The sequence below is a fragment of the Macaca nemestrina genome, chromosome 13 (assembly GCF_043159975.1).
Source record: "Macaca nemestrina isolate mMacNem1 chromosome 13, mMacNem.hap1, whole genome shotgun sequence".
In the NCBI taxonomy this organism is placed as follows: Eukaryota; Metazoa; Chordata; class Mammalia; order Primates; family Cercopithecidae; genus Macaca; species Macaca nemestrina.
In genome coordinates, this window is record NC_092137.1 from 71,732,981 (window position 1) to 71,752,336 (window position 19,356).

Here is a 19,356-nt window from a genome sequence, read left to right on the forward strand (position 1 = left end):
CAATTATATAGTTACTGAAAATATTCTTTATGAATAATTTTTGAATGATGCAAGATGTTACATGAAAACGTGGGACACAGACTGCATTCTACACTCAGATACATAATAAATACTGCAGTTTACATGTGTATATACATTCAGAGGAGAAAGCCTGGGCTGCCAAATACCCAAATGTTCATATACTATTTTTTTCAGAACCAGAGATTTCTTTCTTTATGCTTTTTGTTTTAAAATGGCATGTGCTGCTTTCAAAGCCAGAAAAAGGGGACAAAGTTTTTAAGACAGCTGCCTTGCTTGTCAATGAAATTCTCAGCTCCAGGCTTCTCTTACGGAAAGAGCCTCCCCAGGATCCCCCGTCCTACCCGAGCGGTTGGGTTGGGTTCTGGAGAGACTGCTCCAATCCCCGAGGCGGAAGGAGGCAACCGACTTGGCGCAGCACTCAGCCAGGGGTGGAAGCTCGGGGGAGGAGCCGAGCCCTTCTCCTGTCCAAGAGCGAGATCTGGGCTACGCCGGGCGCCCGGAGCCCTGGTCCAGCCCCCGGTCATCGCGGCCGCCGCCCAGCCAGGTGCAAAATGCCGTGTCATTGGGAGACTCCGCAGCCGGAGCATTAGATTACAGCTCGTCGGAGCTGGGGAAGGGCGGCGGGGGTGGAAGATGAGGAGAAGCCCCTGTTCTCGGAACGCCGACTGACAAGCGTGGTGAGCCCAGCGTGGGTGGGTACCCAGCCTAGCCCACGGGAGCAGCCGGGGGTGGCCCGTTCCCCTTTAAGAGCAACAGCTCTGAGCCAGGAGCCAGAGATCCGAGCCGACCTCGCCCAGCCAACACTCTCCAGCTAGGGGACCCACAAGCGGGGCCTCGGCCCTCCCGACCTTTCCGAGCCCTCTTTGCGCCCTGGGCGCACGGGGCCCTACACGCACCAGGCATGCTGAGGGTCTTCATCCTCTATGCTGAGAACGTCCACACACCCGACACCGACATCAGCGATGCTTACTGCTCTGCGGTGTTTGCAGGTAGGAGGGGCCGGCCGCCCCCACCGGTGGTCGGGGTTGGGTAGAGGAGGTGACGCCGCAGCTCTCAACCTTGGAGAGCACCTGGAGCTGAGAGACAGGAGACTTTCTGGCCCCGCCAGACTGACGTTGAGTGTTGCAACGACACAGGTCTGCAGAGGGCGACTCAGAGGGAAACTGAGGCTGGAAGGAGAGATGTGCCTGACTGGTGCTTCTCCTGGAAGCTCAGCCCGGGTTGGCACTGAGGTAGGCCAGGAAAGTGGGACCAGCATCTCTCCTCTCACCTTTTCGGGATCTCTGAAAAGAGGTCTTTCCGCGTTGCAGGCGGCGAAGCGCTGTACTGCAGGGCTCTCCGCCTTCTCCCGAAGGCCTGGTCCCAGGCCTATTTATAACCCAGCTCTCTTCCCGCCCTGGTCTGCGCCTGGCTGCTTTCCTGGCCCTTTGCTCTCTCTCAGAGGCTGGCCTGGCAGGCTGGCAGCCACTGGAGGCAGAGGCACCCTACCCTTTTACAGGATGGGGGAAATTTAGCAGCTGGGCACAGCTGTCACAGCACCAACCTTTAGAGACTTTCTCTGCCCCCAACCCCTGCCCCCAACGGACCAGTAGATGGAGGGAGGTGGGTTCATATCTGGTTTCTGTCATCAGAGTGAGGCCTCCTTGAGCAGGAAAGCTACTCCCCTATCAGATTGGGACCTCCCACAGGAGGACCTTCATAGAGTTATGACTTGACTTTTCCTCCAGGAGCTGAGGGATGGGCCCTGTCGGCTCTCCAGGAACCCCTTCAGGACCAAGCAGAGCTAGGATCTACACAGCTGGGTCTTTGGGCTTGGAACCATACTGGGGGAGAAGAACGAGGGGGAAAGAGTGTGAACCTCCCACCCAGCCTGCGGGTTTTCTTCTCAGCCTCCACTACCTGCCACTCCCCTTCTCCCCAGAGATCTGACTTCTAACTACATCCCAGGCTTCCAGAAATCATAGCATTAGTTGGTTTCTGGCCATTCAGCACAGACATTCCCTTTCAGTTCCACAAGCTCCTGGATACACCTGTTCACAGATGCCATCTGCACATATGATCCCAAGCACATGCACAGCCTGGAGCGTTGGAACACCTGTGATGTTCCAAGGAATAGAAGCTCTGAAAGCACAGGCCCTGTGTCCAGCTCAGCATGTGCAGGGGGTCATGTCATGAGTACACTCTCCCGGGTGTGAGATTCAGGGCTTCTGGATTTGTTGGGCCAGAGCAGAGCTCAAGGAGGAGTTGGTGAATGGTCCTGAGGCCTGGAAAGCAGTGTGCACCAAGAGCAGGGGCCAAAGGGGTGGTGGCGGCACTCCAGCTGTGCTTTTTCTTCTAACATGCTGCTTTGACCTGCTCTCAATCAGTTTCCCACATGACCTCTGGAAATGAGCTTTATCCAGGTGTTTCCAGCAGGGAGGACATGGGAGTCTTTCATGCTTCCTCTCTGCATCCTCAGCTCTGGGCAGGTCAGGTCAGTGGCCCTGTTTAGTAGCCTGGTTGAGGGCTCTGGGCTCCTGTTGCACAACTCCAGGGGACACCATTCATACTGTAAAAAGCCCCTTAATGGAGGGGAGGGAGGCCAGGCACTCTGTGGGTGAAGCAGCCTCCTCCCACCCCAGCACCTCTTTCGCATTTATAGCCCCCGGACCTGGGGGCTGAGTAGGCTTTGTGAATGGTGCCCTCCCCAGGTGCACACATGTACACTCAGCTGCAGCAGCCCCTGCTGTCAGGGGCTTTGTCTCTGGCTTCCACTCAGCCTGAACCAGATTTTCTTCCACCTTCCCTGACCACATGCCCCCTCTGCATCCCCATACACTCAATACACCAGACTCCTACCTCATGGTCCCTCACCCAGGCTAGGCTCAGACCTCTGGTTGGAGAAAGGAAAGAATGAATAATAGATGGCAGGCACTTTCTAACCCCAGAAGTACAGGAAGTGCCGCTGGTGTGGCTTTTGTTATTTCAGCCCCAAGGGCCTATGTGTGGAGCAGTTCCCCCCATCCTGCATCCTCCCATTTACACATCCCTGGCTGGACCCTCTCCCCACCCCCACCTGCCTTTTGCCTGCTGCCTGACTCTTCGGGGTAGGCTCCCCCTTTCCAGGGCCCAGAGCACACAGCTCACCTTGGGAAAAGGAAGTACATTTTCTGTGCCAATCCGTCATGAGCCCCTGAGCCTAGGAAGAGACTGACTGGAGCCCCCACCCCTAGTCATCACTGAAACCGCCAGGCCGTCCTGGGAAATGCAGTCCCTCCCCTCCCCCAGCCCCTGGCCACATTTCACCTCCTGCATTAGCCAAGCTCCTAACCCATGTCCAAATTTGGCCTCCCCATGACATTCAGGCCTGCTCACTCTCCTTCTCCCTGGCAGGGTCAGCTTGGTGAATGATTACACAGAAGACTTTGGTCTCAGGGATGCAGCTCAAAGCAAAACACCAGTCTGGGAAGCCTTCCCTCCCAGCTGGGCTGGGTCTGCTCTTCCGAGGGTCTTCATCTGTTGTCCCATAAAGCCCCTCCTTTGGTTACATGATTATAATGCCCTGTAGTCACACTTTCAGCCCCTTTGTGCACGTAGACATTCATTTCAAGCTCACAGAAGCTTTGTGAGGCAAAGGGCAGGGATATTATCCCCCCTTAAAGACGAGGATATTGGCCCAGAGAAGTGCAGGAGCCTGGCCAAGGTCACATAGTGGCCACAGCGTCCCCACCCCCAACCCCTCATCAGTGCCCTCTGTTGTTCTCAGCATCCTTGGCGCATGAATAAGAAAGTGCTGTGGAGAGCATACCATGTGCTGCCCACACCCAGGGCACTCAGACCTGAGCCAGCCAGGGAGGGCGGTGCCTGGGGTCCCCAGCAAGAGGCTGAGTCAGAGTAGGGGGAGTGCAGGGCTGCAGGAGCACAGTGTGAAACAATTGACCAAAAGATGGAGGATTCTGGGGTTTCAAATGCGTGTTCCTCACAAAGAGAGGGAATGGACATTTGCTAAGCACAAAAGCATACCATTGTCAGATGGTGTTTCTTTAAAATCCCACCAACAGTCCTATGAAAGAGATCTGTTTAACTGACACCATGGTTATTTTATGGCAGATACTGTTCTAACTAGAACGTTAATATAAGCTACATCATGACCCAGTTATAATTTGTACCAGGCACTTACATGTAGACACATACACCTCAATCCCCTTAGCAAGCATGTGTGGTAGCAACTGTCATCACTCCTGTTCTACAGATAAGGAAACTGAGACATGAAGAGGTTAAGTAAGTTGCCTGAGGTTATACACTGGCAAGTGGTGGGGTTATGATTCGAGTCTAAGTATCTGGCTCCTGAGCCCCCACAATGTCCCCAGATTTAACCACTCTACTATCTACCTCTGGCTTTAGCTTGGATTTACCAAAGACAAGCAAGAAAAGGTGGAGGGACAGGACTTGAATCCAGGCCTGGCTGAGACTCTGATGCCCCCCTCAGTCTGCACTTTGACTTCTCTCATCCTGCCACATCACGTGCATGGTCCTTACTGCTGTTCGCTCACCCAAGCACAGACATCCTCAGCCCTTATGTTCCAGTCTTGCAGATGCTTTCTTATCTCAGGGGGCCCTTGTTCTCTGCTTCACCCTGTCTATATCTGATGGGACCAATCAGTCACCAGTTGATGCAGGATGCTCCCTCCAGGCAGTACCCTCATTCCGGGCCAGCTCACAGCTCTGACAGGGCTATGGTGGCTGCCTAGATTCTCATAAGCCAAGACCAGGGCAATGGTCACGTGGCACTGAGGTGGGCAACCTGTGGTGGGTATGGCAGGTGCTCTGGAACTTCCAGGGAGGGGGTCGTGTAACTGTGGATCCCAAGCTTAGCCAGTCTAGGAGAAAGTAAAAGTTGGGCGGGGGCTCAGAAGAGCGGCTAGCTGGCAGCCTGAGTCACAGTCCAGTGGGATAACAGCATTGAACAAGAGGGAGAGAAGAACTGTCTGCATCTTGAACTCGGGATCCCAGGTCTGCCACTTTCCAGCTGTGTGGCTTTGGGCAAGTTACTTAACCGTTCTGTGTCAGTTTCCTTATCTGTAAAGTGTTGATAACAGTAGCTTGTACCTGTTTTGGAGGAATGATTCTGGAGAGTTTATGTGTTAGTCCATATAAAGCACTTCGAACAGCCAGGCAAGCAATAAATGTTAACTATAATAATTATTATTACATATAATTTTACATAAATTTATTATGATAATCATTATTATTAACATATATTGTACATGTACTAAGAAATAATTGTATACATCCATCAATGTCTTTTTTGCTTGGTCAAGTCTATCCTCAGCTTTGTTTGTCCATCCACTGTCCTGCCAGGCTGGACACAACAGGCTGAGTGGTGGGTGGCCATCTGTCTGCCCCTAGGGACACTGGGCCTGTCTTCTCTGGCTGCCCCTCCTAGAGCAGTCCCTTCTGAGGTGAAAGCATTTGGCCACCTGCCTGATGGCTGGCAGTGGCCCTCACTGGGGTACTTTCTCTTTCCGGGAACAAATATTCCTCTGGTGACACCCCAGTAGCCCACAAACCTCTTCAGTCCCTCTCCCCAGGCCAAACTCACTTTCTTTCTCTACTTCCTGCATACTAGTCTCTTTCCAGATTTGTCCACTAGCATGGGATGTTAGCAGACAGAGCATTCACATCTATTGTGGATGTGTGCTGTGCTGGAGTTGCTAGTGTTTTGTTTAATCCTCCCAACACCACTGCAAAATGTCCTCGTTCTCTTGATTACACAGAAGCGGAAACAGACACTGAAACGTCCAATCACATGCCTCAGGTCACACCGCTAGGAAAGGGTGGCCTAGGACAGAAGCCCAGCACAGAAGCCCAGGACTGTTTCCATTATGGATTTCACTGTGAATTTCTCCCCTGACAGGCCCTAATCATGGCTGTAGCCAGAACAAGGACTGCACGTGGGTTCTACCCTCTTGCTGGACACACAGGTCCCCTGTCAATTCTAGCTGGTGGATTGGGATATCCACCGGACACGTATTCTTAAATGAATGTGAAGGGATAGGGAAGAAGGCCTCATCTATACTTCTGGAAGCCTTTGGACATTGGCAAATATGCCCTGAAGGAGTCCTGTTAACTCATATAGAATGTTCCTCTCAAGGTCGAGGACATTGAGCAGAGAGGCAAGGTTTGTTTGCCTCCTGGGCTCCGCATGTTTAGGTCTTGGGAAACACAAAGAACCAGCTAACATTAGGAGAATGTGGTCAGAGAAGGAGAACTGGCCCAACTCCAGCAGCAAGAGGGGATCAGAAGCATGCCTTCCTCAATGGTCAGGAAGGTAGGGCCACAAATAAGTGACAGGGGTCACAAACTCACGCACTTCCAGAAGCATGGCAGGTGGACTGAGATCAAGCCAGAGGGGACATCATATAGGCCTACTGGGAGTGAGCTGAGGGGGGACACCTGGTTTACAGGTGCCAGATGGTCAGTGTTAGGTGGCAAATCTAGGCCCAGATGCCACCTTCTCTGATTTTTTTTCAAGAGAAGCTGTAAATTCAGATGTATATGGAAAAATCTTCTAATGTTTAAGGTACAATTTTGTTATAAAACATTGTACTGATTAAAGACAACATGTCTGTAGGCTGGATGTGTCCCAAAGAACACCAGTGACTGCTTCTGAGACACAGTATTTCATTCAGTCCTGGAGACCTTGGGCCTGGGCTCTCTGGAGAGAAGACAGCCAGTGTCCTCTCCCTTGGGCTCATCAGGCAGCACCTGTCATCAGTGACTACAGGATGGAGTGAGTGGGAGCGCTTTAGTCCCCGTCCCCCTTACCTCTGTCAGCCCTGAAATACTGCAATAAGCATGAAACTCAGTTTGCAAACAGGCCCCTCAAGCCCTTCCTTCCAGGCTATGGCTCCTAAGCCGGCCCTATCACCTTTACAGTGGGGCTGGAGTAGCCTGGGGTCCCGAGGAGCTGCCCTCACCTGAAGCCTCAGGTGGGATGCAGACCTAGCTGTTTGTAAACAAGCCCTAACACACACTGGTATAAGCATAATGGTCTCTCCACTCACATAATAGTTGAATGTAGACAGTCCTGGCTGGTAAGACTCTGACCCACAGGCTGTCCAGGGCCCCAGCTCCTCCTGTTTCATTGCTCTGTTATCCCCAGAAGTTCCCTTTGACAATGTGGTTCATGATGGCGCACGCCCCTGTCTATATTCCTGCCAGAGGGGAAAGGGGGCCAGGGAGGCCTGCCCCTTCCCTTTAAGGACACATCCAGGCCGTTATATACAGCCCTTCTGCTCATATTCTGTTGGTCATCAGTTAGTCTCCTGGCTACATTCAGCTATGAGGGAGGCTGGGAAATGTTTTTATTTGGGTGACCATGTACCCAAGTAAAGTGCTATGGAAAATTTCTATGGATGAAGGGGAGAACATATATTGGGGAGTGGAGGTCAGGTCTCAGCCACACTTTCCATTAGAACTTAATTCCTGATAGTGTCCCCTCGGGAGGAGGCCCTATTGAGTTACTAGGCCTCAGTATGAAGTCTGCAGGGATCGGTTATCTGATTATGGAGAAGTCCAGGATAGTGAACATCAGCCAGACCAGGAAATTGGAGGCTGGGATGAGAAAGAGGCCTCAGGAAGTGTCCAGGGGTCAGATCACCAGTGGTTGCTTTTCTGGTTTGCAGAACAGATGTGGGGAGACCCTTTTCCTTGTACACAAGCCAAGGGAAGGCAGAAGTCCCTTGGAATGTTCCTATGGAAATATTAGTTACACCCACTACAGATTTCCATTTCCTGTGCTGACTCTGATGGATTGGAGCTGGGGTAGGGTGCGGTATGATAGGGGAAAAAGCAAAGCCAGGAATCATTGTGATAGACAGAAAAAAAAAAAAAAGAAAGAAAAAAGAAAAAGAAAAAAAGGCTTTGTAATATCCAAAAATCCCTCTAGGGGGCAGTACTATCCCCTTTGAGAACCACTGGCTGGACTCACCAGGGGCAGAACCCACACCCGGGAGCCATGTGCAGTGTCCACTATACCAACGCCAGGCCAGTCCTGTACCACACGCTGGGAATACCTGGGTCACTAAGGCAGCCTTGGTCTCTCCCTCGTCTCTCCCCTCCAGAGTCTAGCTAGACACGAAACGGGTAATTACACTAATAGTTATTCCTGACCATTGTGATGTGTGCTAAGAAGGAAAAGCACTGCTGTGCAGTCATTTGCCAGAGGGACCCATCTAGACCCTGGGATATCATGACTGCTTTCCTGGAGAGGTGATCTTTAAGCTGAGGCCTGAAGTATGAATAGGTGGTTCTGCAAAGAAAGAGAAGAAGGCAGCTGGAGGCAGAGAGGACAGCCGACCTCAGAGCTGAGAGGGAGCCTGGCATATTCTAGAAACTGACAAGGCACTGGAGCTAGAGCTCGGAGGGCGAGAGGTAGAATGGCCTTGCCCTTTGGCCCAAGGAAATGAATCTAGGTTTCATCCCAAGAGCACAGGAGGGCTTTGGATAAACCTCCCAAGAGGCTTTTAGCAGGAGAGTGACCTAATCATATTTGTTTTAAGATCACCTGGCTGCAGTGTGGATAATGGGCCAGACATAGCCAGAGTGATGATGCCTCCAGCTAGGAGGCACCTGTGGTGGCCCCGGCAGGAGAGGGTGGTGGCAAGATTTGGAGGAGTCACTTGGATGCTGTGGGCACATAGATGGTACCAAAGTCACAGGTGTCAGTAAGGATGAAGATGATTTAGGCTGCAAGCAACTGACATCTTGGCTCAGATAGACTTAAATGAGCAGAGAGGCAAGGTTTGTTTGCCTCCTGGACACCCCATGTTTAAGCCTTGGGAAAATCAATTTATTAAATGATAAATAGTCTTAAGGGGATCAGCTCACTAACTGGTGTCCAGAGACCCAGTGAGCTCTGGGCACATAGATTATACAGCTCTGTCACAGGATCCTTAGGGTGTTGCTTTTTCCAGCTGGAAACCTTTGTACTGGTGGCACCTTTGCCTGAGTTTTGCTTGGGCCCACTGGGCTCGTTCCACCCACTCAGCCTGGCAGGCTATGCTCAGCTCACAGTACCAGCCCTAATCCCACACCTGCCAAGGGTGAGCCAGGCACCGAGCAGCAAGGGGTGTGTGAGCAAGTGCAGGGTCCGGTCACTGCGCACAGCCAGGCATGCCAGCTGTGGTGGGGCAGGCAGCTCCAGGTGCTGGTACAGGTGCTGGCTCTGTGCGAGGCTGCAGCTGGACCAGGCATAATGCAAGCGGCTTCCACTGTGACTACCGGGGAATGCGGTGGTGCCCAGAACTTGGAGGCACCAGGAACTGCAGAGCCCCAAAGAGGGTGTTATAGCCGTGTGACCCCTAGGTCTGGGCTCCCCGAAGGGCTGAAGCTTTTATCTCCTTCTCATCACCTGCAACATGGCGAGGAGGGTTGGGGGACAGGTTGTTTCAGCCCTGTTTGTGTTACAGCTATTTCATTCCTGCTATTCACCAGGTCCTGAGTTCTTTTCCTGTGTCCAGGAAGAATGAGGTACACAGACAACTGGAGGGTGAGAAAGGTGGAGAGAGCTTCATTGAGTGACAGAACAGCTCTCAGGAGACCCAAAGTGGGGTAGTTCCTTTCTGCAAGTAGGTTCTTCTGATGAGTGTCCAGCTCTCAGCACACAGGAGACCTGCAGAGGGTAGCTCCTCACTGCAGGCAGGTCTTCCTGACGAGTGGAGGAGACCTGACCCAGAGTGGGTAGCTCCTTCCTGCACCTAGTAGTCCCAACATCTGTCTGAGTCTAGCTGAGTCCTGGGATTTTATGGGCTCAGAAGGTAGGAAGTGTGTGCTGATTGGTCCATGGGTGGCCAGGAGCGGGCCAGGGGAAAAAGTACCATAAGTTCTCACTCTGGGCTGAGGACTCCACCTGGAACTGGCAGCCCAGGCCCCAGGCTTCAGGCCATCCCTGGCTTGTAGGTGGGGTTTCACCCACCCCTTTCTGCCCAGGAGACTGTCTGCCTCCTACTGCCATCAACATGCCTAGGGCACCAAGGCTGTTCGTGCAGAGGGGTGCTTGCAGGTCTGGACAGAGCCGCCCCTCAACTTCCCTCCTGAGCTTGTCAGTGCTCAAAGTCTGGGGGGCATTGAGGCAGCAGGGGGCTGGCATGTCAGTGCACACACCTGGCTGGGTTGCAACAGCACCTGAGCTTGGACACAACTTTGCTCCACCCTGGAGTGGGTGACTGGAGTGGGGCAAGGCCAGAGAGGGGGAGAAGGCACTTCTGAACCTGCAAGCTTCCTGGCCCCGGAGAGTGCAGGGATGCCTGGGTCTGGGGCCACAGCCAAGCAGCTGCAGCTGTGCCTGGGAGCTCTGGGCTCCCACCCCACCAACTCGGTAGGGGGTGGGGCTCCCACCTGTTCCCAGCCCCCACCAGCTCTGCAGAGTGCACAACACTGGCCAGCCTCTCTACTGCAGTCTGCGTCTTGGCAGTGGCCATTCCAGATGGGCCGCCGCTGTCAGCAACTCCATAGTATCATCCTGCACCCAGGCAGGCTCCATTTTTCTCTCTGGTCTGCTGTCCATTGTGTCTGCTATGTCCTTAACTGGTCAGCAATTGGATCTATAAGCTTCCTTATGCACACAAAGCAGGAGAGGGAGTTGGGCTTCTGTATTCATGGCATATAAATCTGTCTCTCCAGGGGAACGACTTAGGACACAGGTCTCTTGCTAGACCGATAGCCATTGCTGAGAAATGTGCTCAGATAGAGTGGGATCCATCCTGGAGCTGGGGCTACGTAACTGAGCAGTCAGGTTCTGCTAGGAGGGAAGGGGGTCTGGATGAATGTTGAGGGAATCAAATGTCCACCTCATCTTGAGGGGAGATGAGAAGGGTACAGTTGGGAGGAAGGGGAGAGGGTCCAAGCAGCTAGAGAAGGTGCTGTGATGAGAACGGGCTCAGACTCTCCTCTCTTTCCTTTTCCCCACCCCCATGCTCATCCCAGCTCTGTCCTTTACCAGCCTTCCACTTCTTGGGAGCACTTCCCACAGTGCCTATAGATGTGGTTGCCACCCTCTGTGGTTTCTACCCCCAACTAGAAGCTCCCTGAAGGCAGGGATGTGACTTATTTTCAGCAAGTCAGAAGTGATGGATGAATGTTTATTCTTTCAGTCCATCATTTAGAAAGAATTTATGGAGACCATGCTTTGCACCAGGTGCTGTTTCAGGCACTGAGGAAACAGCAGTGGACAAAACAGACCAAAACCTTTGCATCCTTGGAGCAGACATTCTGATGGGGAAGACAGAAAACCAGTAAGACACATATGCTACACAGTGATTGGTGCTAGAGAAGAAGCCTGAAAGGGAGATGAAAGAGGGAAAGTTGTGGTTTTCAATTGTGTGGCCTGGTTGGTCTCATTGGAGTGAATAGCTGAAGGAAAGGAAGACATGCCAGCCAGAGGGAACAGCTGGCAGAGACCCTGGGGAGGCGCTGGTCTGGCCTGTCTGGGGAACAGCTGGAAGGCTAGTACGCTTGAAGGAGCATGGGTCCTGGGGAGGTCAGCCAGGGCTTTTAAGGCTACGTAAGGCCTTTGAGTTTTGTGCTGAGTGAGATGGGAGCAAAATTGGAAGACTTTGAGTAAAACCAGGTCATGAGAATTGGATTGAGGATAGACCGTGGGGGCAAGGGCAGAGCAGGAGACACATAGGGAGTCTATGGGGTTGATTAAATGACTCAGGCAAGGGATGACAGGCTTCCACTGGGGGCGGTTACAATGGAGATGGTGAGAAATGGTGGGATTTTGGGCATATTTTGAAGGAGAGTGGGAGGGGGATTTGCAGTTTTGGTGACCTGGTGGGGTTGAAGGTGTCACTGGGTGGGTTCAAGACAGAATGGAGGAGGGAGATTGGAGACAGAAAGTATGGAGAGCTCCTTCCAAGGGCATTGTTGTAAAAAGAGAGAAATGACCAGTAGCTGCAGGGGATGTGGGGTCAAGGGTATGCTTTCTTGAGAGCAATAGCATCATACTTATGTGCTCATGGGATGATCTGGTAAACAGGGGAACTTGGTAAGGCAAGAGAGCAAGAGAATCACTGCAGACTCACCACTGAATGGGAGAGAGGGGATGGGGTCTATGTCCATGTGCCCAGTTGTTCTCAGTGGGGAGTACGGGTGATTCATTCGTAAGAACAGGAGAGAACTCACAGGATTTGGGCACAGATGCCGAGGGCATTAGAAGGAGCCTGGGGGCCTAAGGAAGTTCTCTGCTCCGTAAAGAGGAAGCAAACTGAGAGTGGGGTTGGGCGATGGGGTATTCTAGGGGCATCTGGGAGAGAGGGAGGCAAGATGTATAGTATGATTGCCCCCAGCAGTGAGGGCTCGCTTGAGTTAGGGGTCATGACTACAAAAGGCACCCCTGAGGCCGGCTGTGTTACTCTCCAACACATCAATGGTTGGGGGCAGGCTGAGTTGGATTCGCCAGGGTTATGGCTTAGCCCTGTGAGAATGATGTATCCCTCAAAATAAGAGAGGGGAAAGGGAGTTGAGATTTTGCGCAGCAGTGCATTTAGGTTGAGTGAGCAGGTTGGTTAGCGAGGACTTGGGAGGTGGGAAGATGGACAGTGCCCTGACCGGGGCTAGGTGCTGGAGTGCTGGGGGATAGAAGCGCAAAGCCAGGGCCCCTGTGTTAAGAAGTTCATAGGCTGGAAAGGAACCAGGCATAATAAGTGAAGCGACTATCACCGTTCAAGGCTTACACCTTGAGCAGCTTTCCCACTGTGGAGACTAGGGAGTGTAGAGATTGTTGAGGATGGGGGACTTGCAGGGGACAGAATGGGCCGCAGCTGGACCCTGGTTCTCCAGGGAACTCAGTATGATTTGAATACAGATCTCTGCCTCCAGAGATGAGTGACTCGACACAGCCGAGGAGAAGGCTCCGAGGCGGGTTGGCGGGGACTCGAACCTCCGAGTCTCTCCCGTCCCGGGGGTCCCAGTAAACCCAAACGGCCGCCCCGGCAGCCTGCAGAGGGGAGAGGACGGGCTCCTGGGCGCAGATCATGGGGCGGGTGGAGAGAGGCGAGAGGCAGGGAGGCCGGGGGCTCGAGGTGCACGGCACGCTCCGCACACTCCCCCTTCAGCGCGCCCTCGGACTTGGTTTCCCCGAAGACACACTCTCGTCCCCGCCTCTGATTGCCCGCTCCTTCCGCCTGCACTCCTGCCTCCTTTTCACCCCTTCGCCGAGCGCACAGGGCGGGGGCCAAGTCGGCACCAGTGCGCACCCGGCCCGGGCGCCCTGGCTGGTGTGGAGCCTTGGTCACCGGAGGCTCCCGCGGAGCAGGCCCCACGGCGCCTTGTGCGCTCTCGGAGGCCGAGCTGCGCGCCCGCGTCAGCTGCGCCTGGTTCCTGGCCGGGAGCTGGGACCCGCGGAGCTAGGGACCAGCGCCCCCACAGGCTCCCGTCTGACCCCTGTCCCTCCCCGCCCGCCGCGGACAGGGCGGATCTGGGTAGGGGCCGGAGGGGAGGGTCCGCCCAGTGGGTGTCCGGTGTCCTCCCTGCAGCCTCTCCCAGGCATTGGCCACTTCTCCGCGGAGGAGCAGCGAAGGCTACAGCTCTCTTGGCGCGGCTGCCTGGGAGCCCGGCGCTTGCTGGGTGGGTGTTCGGGCCCGGTGCTCCCGCTCCCGCCCCGACTGCGCGCCTTTGCGCCGCCGGGGCTGCCCAGCCATGCTGTGCTGCCTGCTGGTGAGGGCCAGCAACCTCCCCAGTGCGAAGAAGGACCGGCGCAGCGACCCTGTCGCAAGCCTGACTTTCCGAGGTGAGAGCCCCGTGGCCGCCGCGCCCACGCTCGGGTGCTACCCGACTCTCGGCGCTCACTGGCGGGTCTGCAGCCCCTGCTCGGGAGCTAACCCTAGTCCAGGCCACAGTTTCTCCCTTTGTCGGCAGGGACAGAAATCCCAGTCCCAACTTCTGCAGGGGGGTGATGAGGAGAAATGAGCAGAGCACAATAAATGCCACAGGGCTTTGAAAAATTGGAAAAGCGAAAGTGCCGTAGGTCAGCGGTTATCACTTTTCTGAGACTGATACCCAGAGGAAATAAAGTCCGAGCTTTTACTGGGTAGTGGGGATAAGGGTAAGTTGGAAGATGGGTTCAGAAGGTAGAGAGGAATCAGGGCCACTGAAAAACGGGGCGTGTAGATGATGTGCTTTGAAAGTTGTCTTTTTTCATTCATTCATTCATTCATTCATTCACCCATCTTTATCCAACATTGGCTATATTGAATCTGCCCCATCTTAATCAGTAGGAAAAGGAACAGAATAGTATGGAAATGGCCTTGATACAAGGAATTTTGAGGAATGTCAAGGATATTTTCTCTAAATTCAAGAAGCTAAGCCCCTACGTGTAGTGCTTAGAGTAGATACGGGAATCTCTGTGTGGGGCAGCGGAGAAATCACACACACACTCCGCTCCTCACCAGGCGCCCTGAACCCCTCCCCCAGCCCCTCCAAGACAGATTCCCACGGGAGCGGGTGCAGCAGAGAAATCACACACACACACTCCGCTCCTCACCAGGCGCCCTGAACCCCTCCCCCAGCCCCTCCAAGACAGATTCCCGCGGGAGCGGGTGTCTCAGGAGGGGAAAGGGAAGAGGAAGGATCTGTCAAAATTAAGAGATGGAACAATAGCTGTGAGTCAGGACCCCAGTTCTGCAGAGAAAGATAAATAAGGAGAGGAGAGAGGATTTCCACTCAGCCGGGAGCCATACCCTGTAGCTTTGTGGAATCAATAATAAAAATAAGAATAATAAAAATCCATGTATCAGAAAAGATGGTCAAATGAAGAGGGAAGAGTGGCTGGTGTTCTCATAAGCCTCCTTCAGTGGAGGCACCAAGGGAGCTCTTTTAAGTCTGACCCGTGATCTGAATCATATCTCCAAGCACCCCCAAAATAATGATAGCTGAAAGACACGATTTGGCAAAGGGAGATCTATATGTAGCTTTTATTCTTTGCTGTGGGACAAGTTATATGTATTCCTCTTTTGAAAAGTGTGATTTGAAATGTTGAAGAAAATTTCACTATTTTCATTGATCGGTGACATGCCTGGGAGTTCACTATGCAAGAGCAACTTCAAGACAAAGTCCTTCATTCTCCGCTGTCCATCAGATGCTGCCTAAGGCTTTGCTGTGCAGAAATTGCGGGGTCACGATTGGCTGGAAAATAAATTCCCTAAGGACACTGAGCAGGGCACATATTGGTATATGGCTCTGGATGCTCTAACACTCTTTGGGTCTGCTCACAGCTCTTTCCCTTGTCTTGTAACAGTCCTGTGGTGGCTACCGATGTCTCCATTCTGCAAATAAGGAAATTGAAACCCAGGGAAGTTAAATGTGTTCAGGTCAGTGGTCACGGCAGGGAGCTACCAGCGCTTGGAGTGGGCACTGTCCTTGAGTCGGGAAGATGACCAAATCCCTTGAAGCCCCTCTTTACTATTGCCCTGGCCCAAGTACCTCGAGCACGTGCAGCTGCTATCTCGCCCAGATCACTGTATTCCTTCTTTGTAATGCCTTACTATTTATTTGCACTGATGATCTCGGAAAACAGAAATACCATATAATAGAATGTAACATCTCCAGCTGTTTCAAGTCTATTTGTGTTTCAAAGCCCAGGGCAATGCCATCTTCTCCAGGAGGACACCCAGGATTCCCCTGGCTGTCATGAGTCTCTCCTCTCTAGATGACAAGCAGCAGCACCTTGCTAGGGATGCTCGCCCCCTCGCCCCCACTGGCCTGTGCTCAGCTCCATGCTTAGGGCATCAGGGTGCCTTGAGAGCAGTGACCTGTCCTATTTGTTCATTGGTTTGTCCCAGTGCTGAGCACAAGTAGGTGCTGTCCGGTGTTTGTGCCCTTTCTAGCCCAGCCTCTAGCCATCCTCCAGGTGTGCCTGGGAGCTTCACTCAGTCTGGGACATGGTCCACTCACTTGACTGTTCTTGAGGATCACTTGTAGAATGTGTTTGAGAAACAGATTCCAGAGTCCCCAGCTGAAGACGTTCTGATGCAACAGGTCTGGAAGGTGACCTAAGAATCAGCATATAACAAATACCCAATGCAGGTTATTTTGGAACCGCATCTTGGGAAAAATGGGTCTGAGATGTGGTGGCAGGTGAAATTACTGTGCTCCCCCTGGTGGGAGCATTCACGATGGAGTTTGGGGCTGAGTTGATGCCTAAGGAGGGAAACCATTAGCGGTAGATATTTTTGACTGATTGTGTGAATGAACTTACAAAGCATTGTAGGCTGGGGGGACTCAACTCTGGCTGCACATCAACATTGTGTGTGGGAGCTTTACCAAAGACCACCGCCAACCTCCCTGCCTGCCTTTTCTGAAGCCAAATCCCTTGCGGTGGGGCCCCAGGCATAGGTGTTGTCTCTGACAAATTTTCAGGTGTTTTGGATGTGCATCAGGGTTGAGAAGCACTGAGCCCAACCTTCTCATGGCACAGATGGGACAGTGGCCCGCTTGCAGAGAAGCCAGCCTGCACTGTGTGTTTGGCTCCTACAGGCGGCCTGAAATGTATGGGGCTGGGCTGGCCGCACTTTCCTTGCAGTTGTTCCCTGTCTCGGATGTAATTTCAGGACCTGCCTCCCAAAATAGACTATGAGCTCTGGGAGGCTGGACTCTGAGGGCAATTTTTTGGCTTCCCCATCTAAGGACCTCTATTAATAGTAGAGGCTACTAATGAATACTGCTCATTCTTTTGTTTTTATATTAATTAATTCATTAACTAAAAATACCATGAGTAACTTGGCCGTGGTAGATATTTTTGACTGATTGTGTGAACGAGCAGCTTAATTTCCTATAGTATTTAATCGTCTGTACTTCTTTTCTGCCCTGCCCATTTTCCATTCCGTAATGTGATTATTTATATCCCTCTATTCATGCATTCAGTTCATTGAACAAACATTTACTGAGTACCTACTATGTGCCTGGTGCTGTTGTTCTAGGTGCTTGGATGCATGCAAGAACAAAACCAGATCCCTGCTGCTTTAAAGCTGAAACATCTTATTTCCTTGAAGGCTGGATCTGCTGTGTCCCCACTTGGTGAATTTCTGCCCTGTGTCATCAGCCCGGAACCCAGAAGTCATTACTGACGCTTCCCTCTCCCTCATCCTGTCAGTCCTGTCAGGGCGTCTCCTCCTCCAGCCTCCCCCTCCCACCTCCTCTTCTCTATCTCCTGGGGGTCTCTAGATTTTGGGCAGGAGTCGGGAGATCTTATAGAACTAGTTGGAGGTGGATTCCTATCCTCAGGGAACACTCTTCACTCACCTGTGTAGGGAAAGTGGGCTGAAGGCCCCGGACTCTCTGAACCTAGCTGTTTACACATCACAAATGACTTAAAATATTGAAAACAGCGGCCGGGTGCGGTGGCTCACGCCTATAATCCCAGTACTTTGGGAGGCTGAGGTGGCCGGATCACGAGATGAGGAGATCAAGATCATCCTGGCTAAAACGGTGAAACTCCATCTCTACTAAAAATACAAAAAAATTAGCTGGGCGTAGTGGCAGGTGCCTGTAGTCCCAGCTGCTCAGGAGGCTGAGGCAGGAGAATGGCGTGAATTCGGGAGATGGAGGTTGCAGTGAGCCAAGATTGCGCCACTGCACTCCAGCCTGGGCAACAGAGCAAGACCCCATCTCAAAAAAAAAAAAAAAAAAAAAAGAAGAAAAGAGCTTTATGTCCTTTTTTCCTTCCATCTCCCTACCTCCCTCCCTTCCTCCCTCCCTCTCTTCCTTCCTTCTTTCCCTCTTTCTTTTCTTTCTTTCTTCTTCTTTTTTTTTTTTGAAAATTGAATTTTGCTCTTATTACCCAGGTTGGAGTGCAATGGCGCGATCTCGGCTCACTGCAACCTCCGCCTCCCGGGCTCAAGTGATTCTCCTGCCTCAGCCTCCCAGGTAGCTGGGATTACAGGCACCTGCAACCATGCCTGGCCAATTTTTTTTTTTTTTTGTAGTAGAGATGGGGTTTCACCATGTTGCCCAGGCTGGTCTTGAACTCCTGACATCAGGCAATCCACCCGCCTTGGCCTTCCAGGGTGCTTGTATTACAGGCGTGAGCCACCGCGCCTGGCCTATTTTCTTTTTAGAAACATAATATGTACTTGCTGTTAAAAATGACAAACTACAGAAAGGCATGAGGCAAAAGTAAAAAATAGCCCCAAATCATGCCACGCCGAATTAACTCGTTAACAATTTGACACGTTTCCTCCAACATTTTTTTCCCTTTTAAAAAAATTTTAATTATGAAATTTAACATACAAGCATAGTACAGAAGATATAAATATATGATTTAATACAGTAGTTCTCAACTGGGGGCAGTTTTTTCCTCAGAGGACATTTGCCAATGTCTGGAGACATTTTGGGCTGTTGCCACAGGGGTCGGCGGCACAGGGTGTGTATTTACAGGGTAGAGGCCGGGGATACTGCTAGACATTCCACAGTGCAAGGGGAGGTCCCCCACACCAACCACAGTTATTCAGCCCAAATAGTAATAATGCCATGGTGGAGAATAAATATGTGTGTGAAGAGAATACCTGTGTGATATCACCCAGGTCAAACAGGTCAAGAAATAGCACCTGGTCAGTCCCATTTCTCCACCAGAAGTCTCCAGACTCTTTCTTTCAGCAATGTTTGCACATTTGCTGAAAAATAAACCAGGGGGCCGGGTGTGGTGGCTCACGCCTATAATCCCAGCACTTTGGGAGGCTGAGGTGGGCAGATTGCTTGAGGCCAGGAGTTTGAGACCAGCCTCAACAGAGTGAAACCCCGTCTCTACTAAAAAATACAAAAATTAGATAGGCATGGTGGTGCGTGCCTGTAATCCCAGCTACTTGGAGGGGCAGAGGCACAAGAACCGCTTGAACCCAGGAGGCGGAGGCTGCAGTGAGCCGAGATCTCACCACTGCTCTCCAGCCTGGATGACAGAATGACACTCTGCCTCAAAAAAATTAATTAATTAATTTTAAAAAGGGGCATTTTTTATGTCAGTAAGTATTCTTCTGTAAAACCTTTTAAAATGTCTGCATAATATTTTATTATATGAATGTACCATCATTAATTTACTCAACCTCCTATTGATGAATATTTAGGTTATATAAATGTTTATATTTATATCCAGTGCTTAAATTATACAGTCACTGTGAGGCACATTCTGGTGACTAAATCTTTGGCCACATATTTAATTATTTCCTTTGGGTAAATATCAGAAGATAAATTGCTATGTCACAGGTTATAGACAGATTTAATGCATTGCTGCATTTCCCAAATTGTTCTTAAAGTCTAAATTGAATAAAGATACAGACTTTGAATAAAGTCTGTATCAAC

The 19,356-nt window shown here is 51.8% G+C and overlaps 1 protein-coding gene across 23 annotated transcripts in view; it reads left to right on the forward strand.

Annotated features, from left to right (window-relative positions):
* Window positions 1-291: 291 nt before the first annotated feature.
* LOC105465246 (dysferlin) overlaps window positions 292-19,356 on the forward strand; it is a 233,762-nt gene continuing 214,697 nt past the window's right edge. For 7 of the 23 annotated variants that reach the window (XM_011713555.3, XM_011713552.3, XM_011713560.3 and 4 more), the window contains exon 1: window positions 13,560-13,795. In XM_011713555.3, coding sequence (XP_011711857.2) covers window positions 13,705-13,795 — 91 coding nt within the window. In that variant the 5' untranslated portion in view covers window positions 13,560-13,704. Of the gene's footprint in view, window positions 1,011-13,559; window positions 13,796-19,356 lie in introns of those variants that run through there. The other 16 variants (XM_011713556.3, XM_011713561.3, XM_011713559.3 and 13 more) reach the window with 6 other exon arrangements.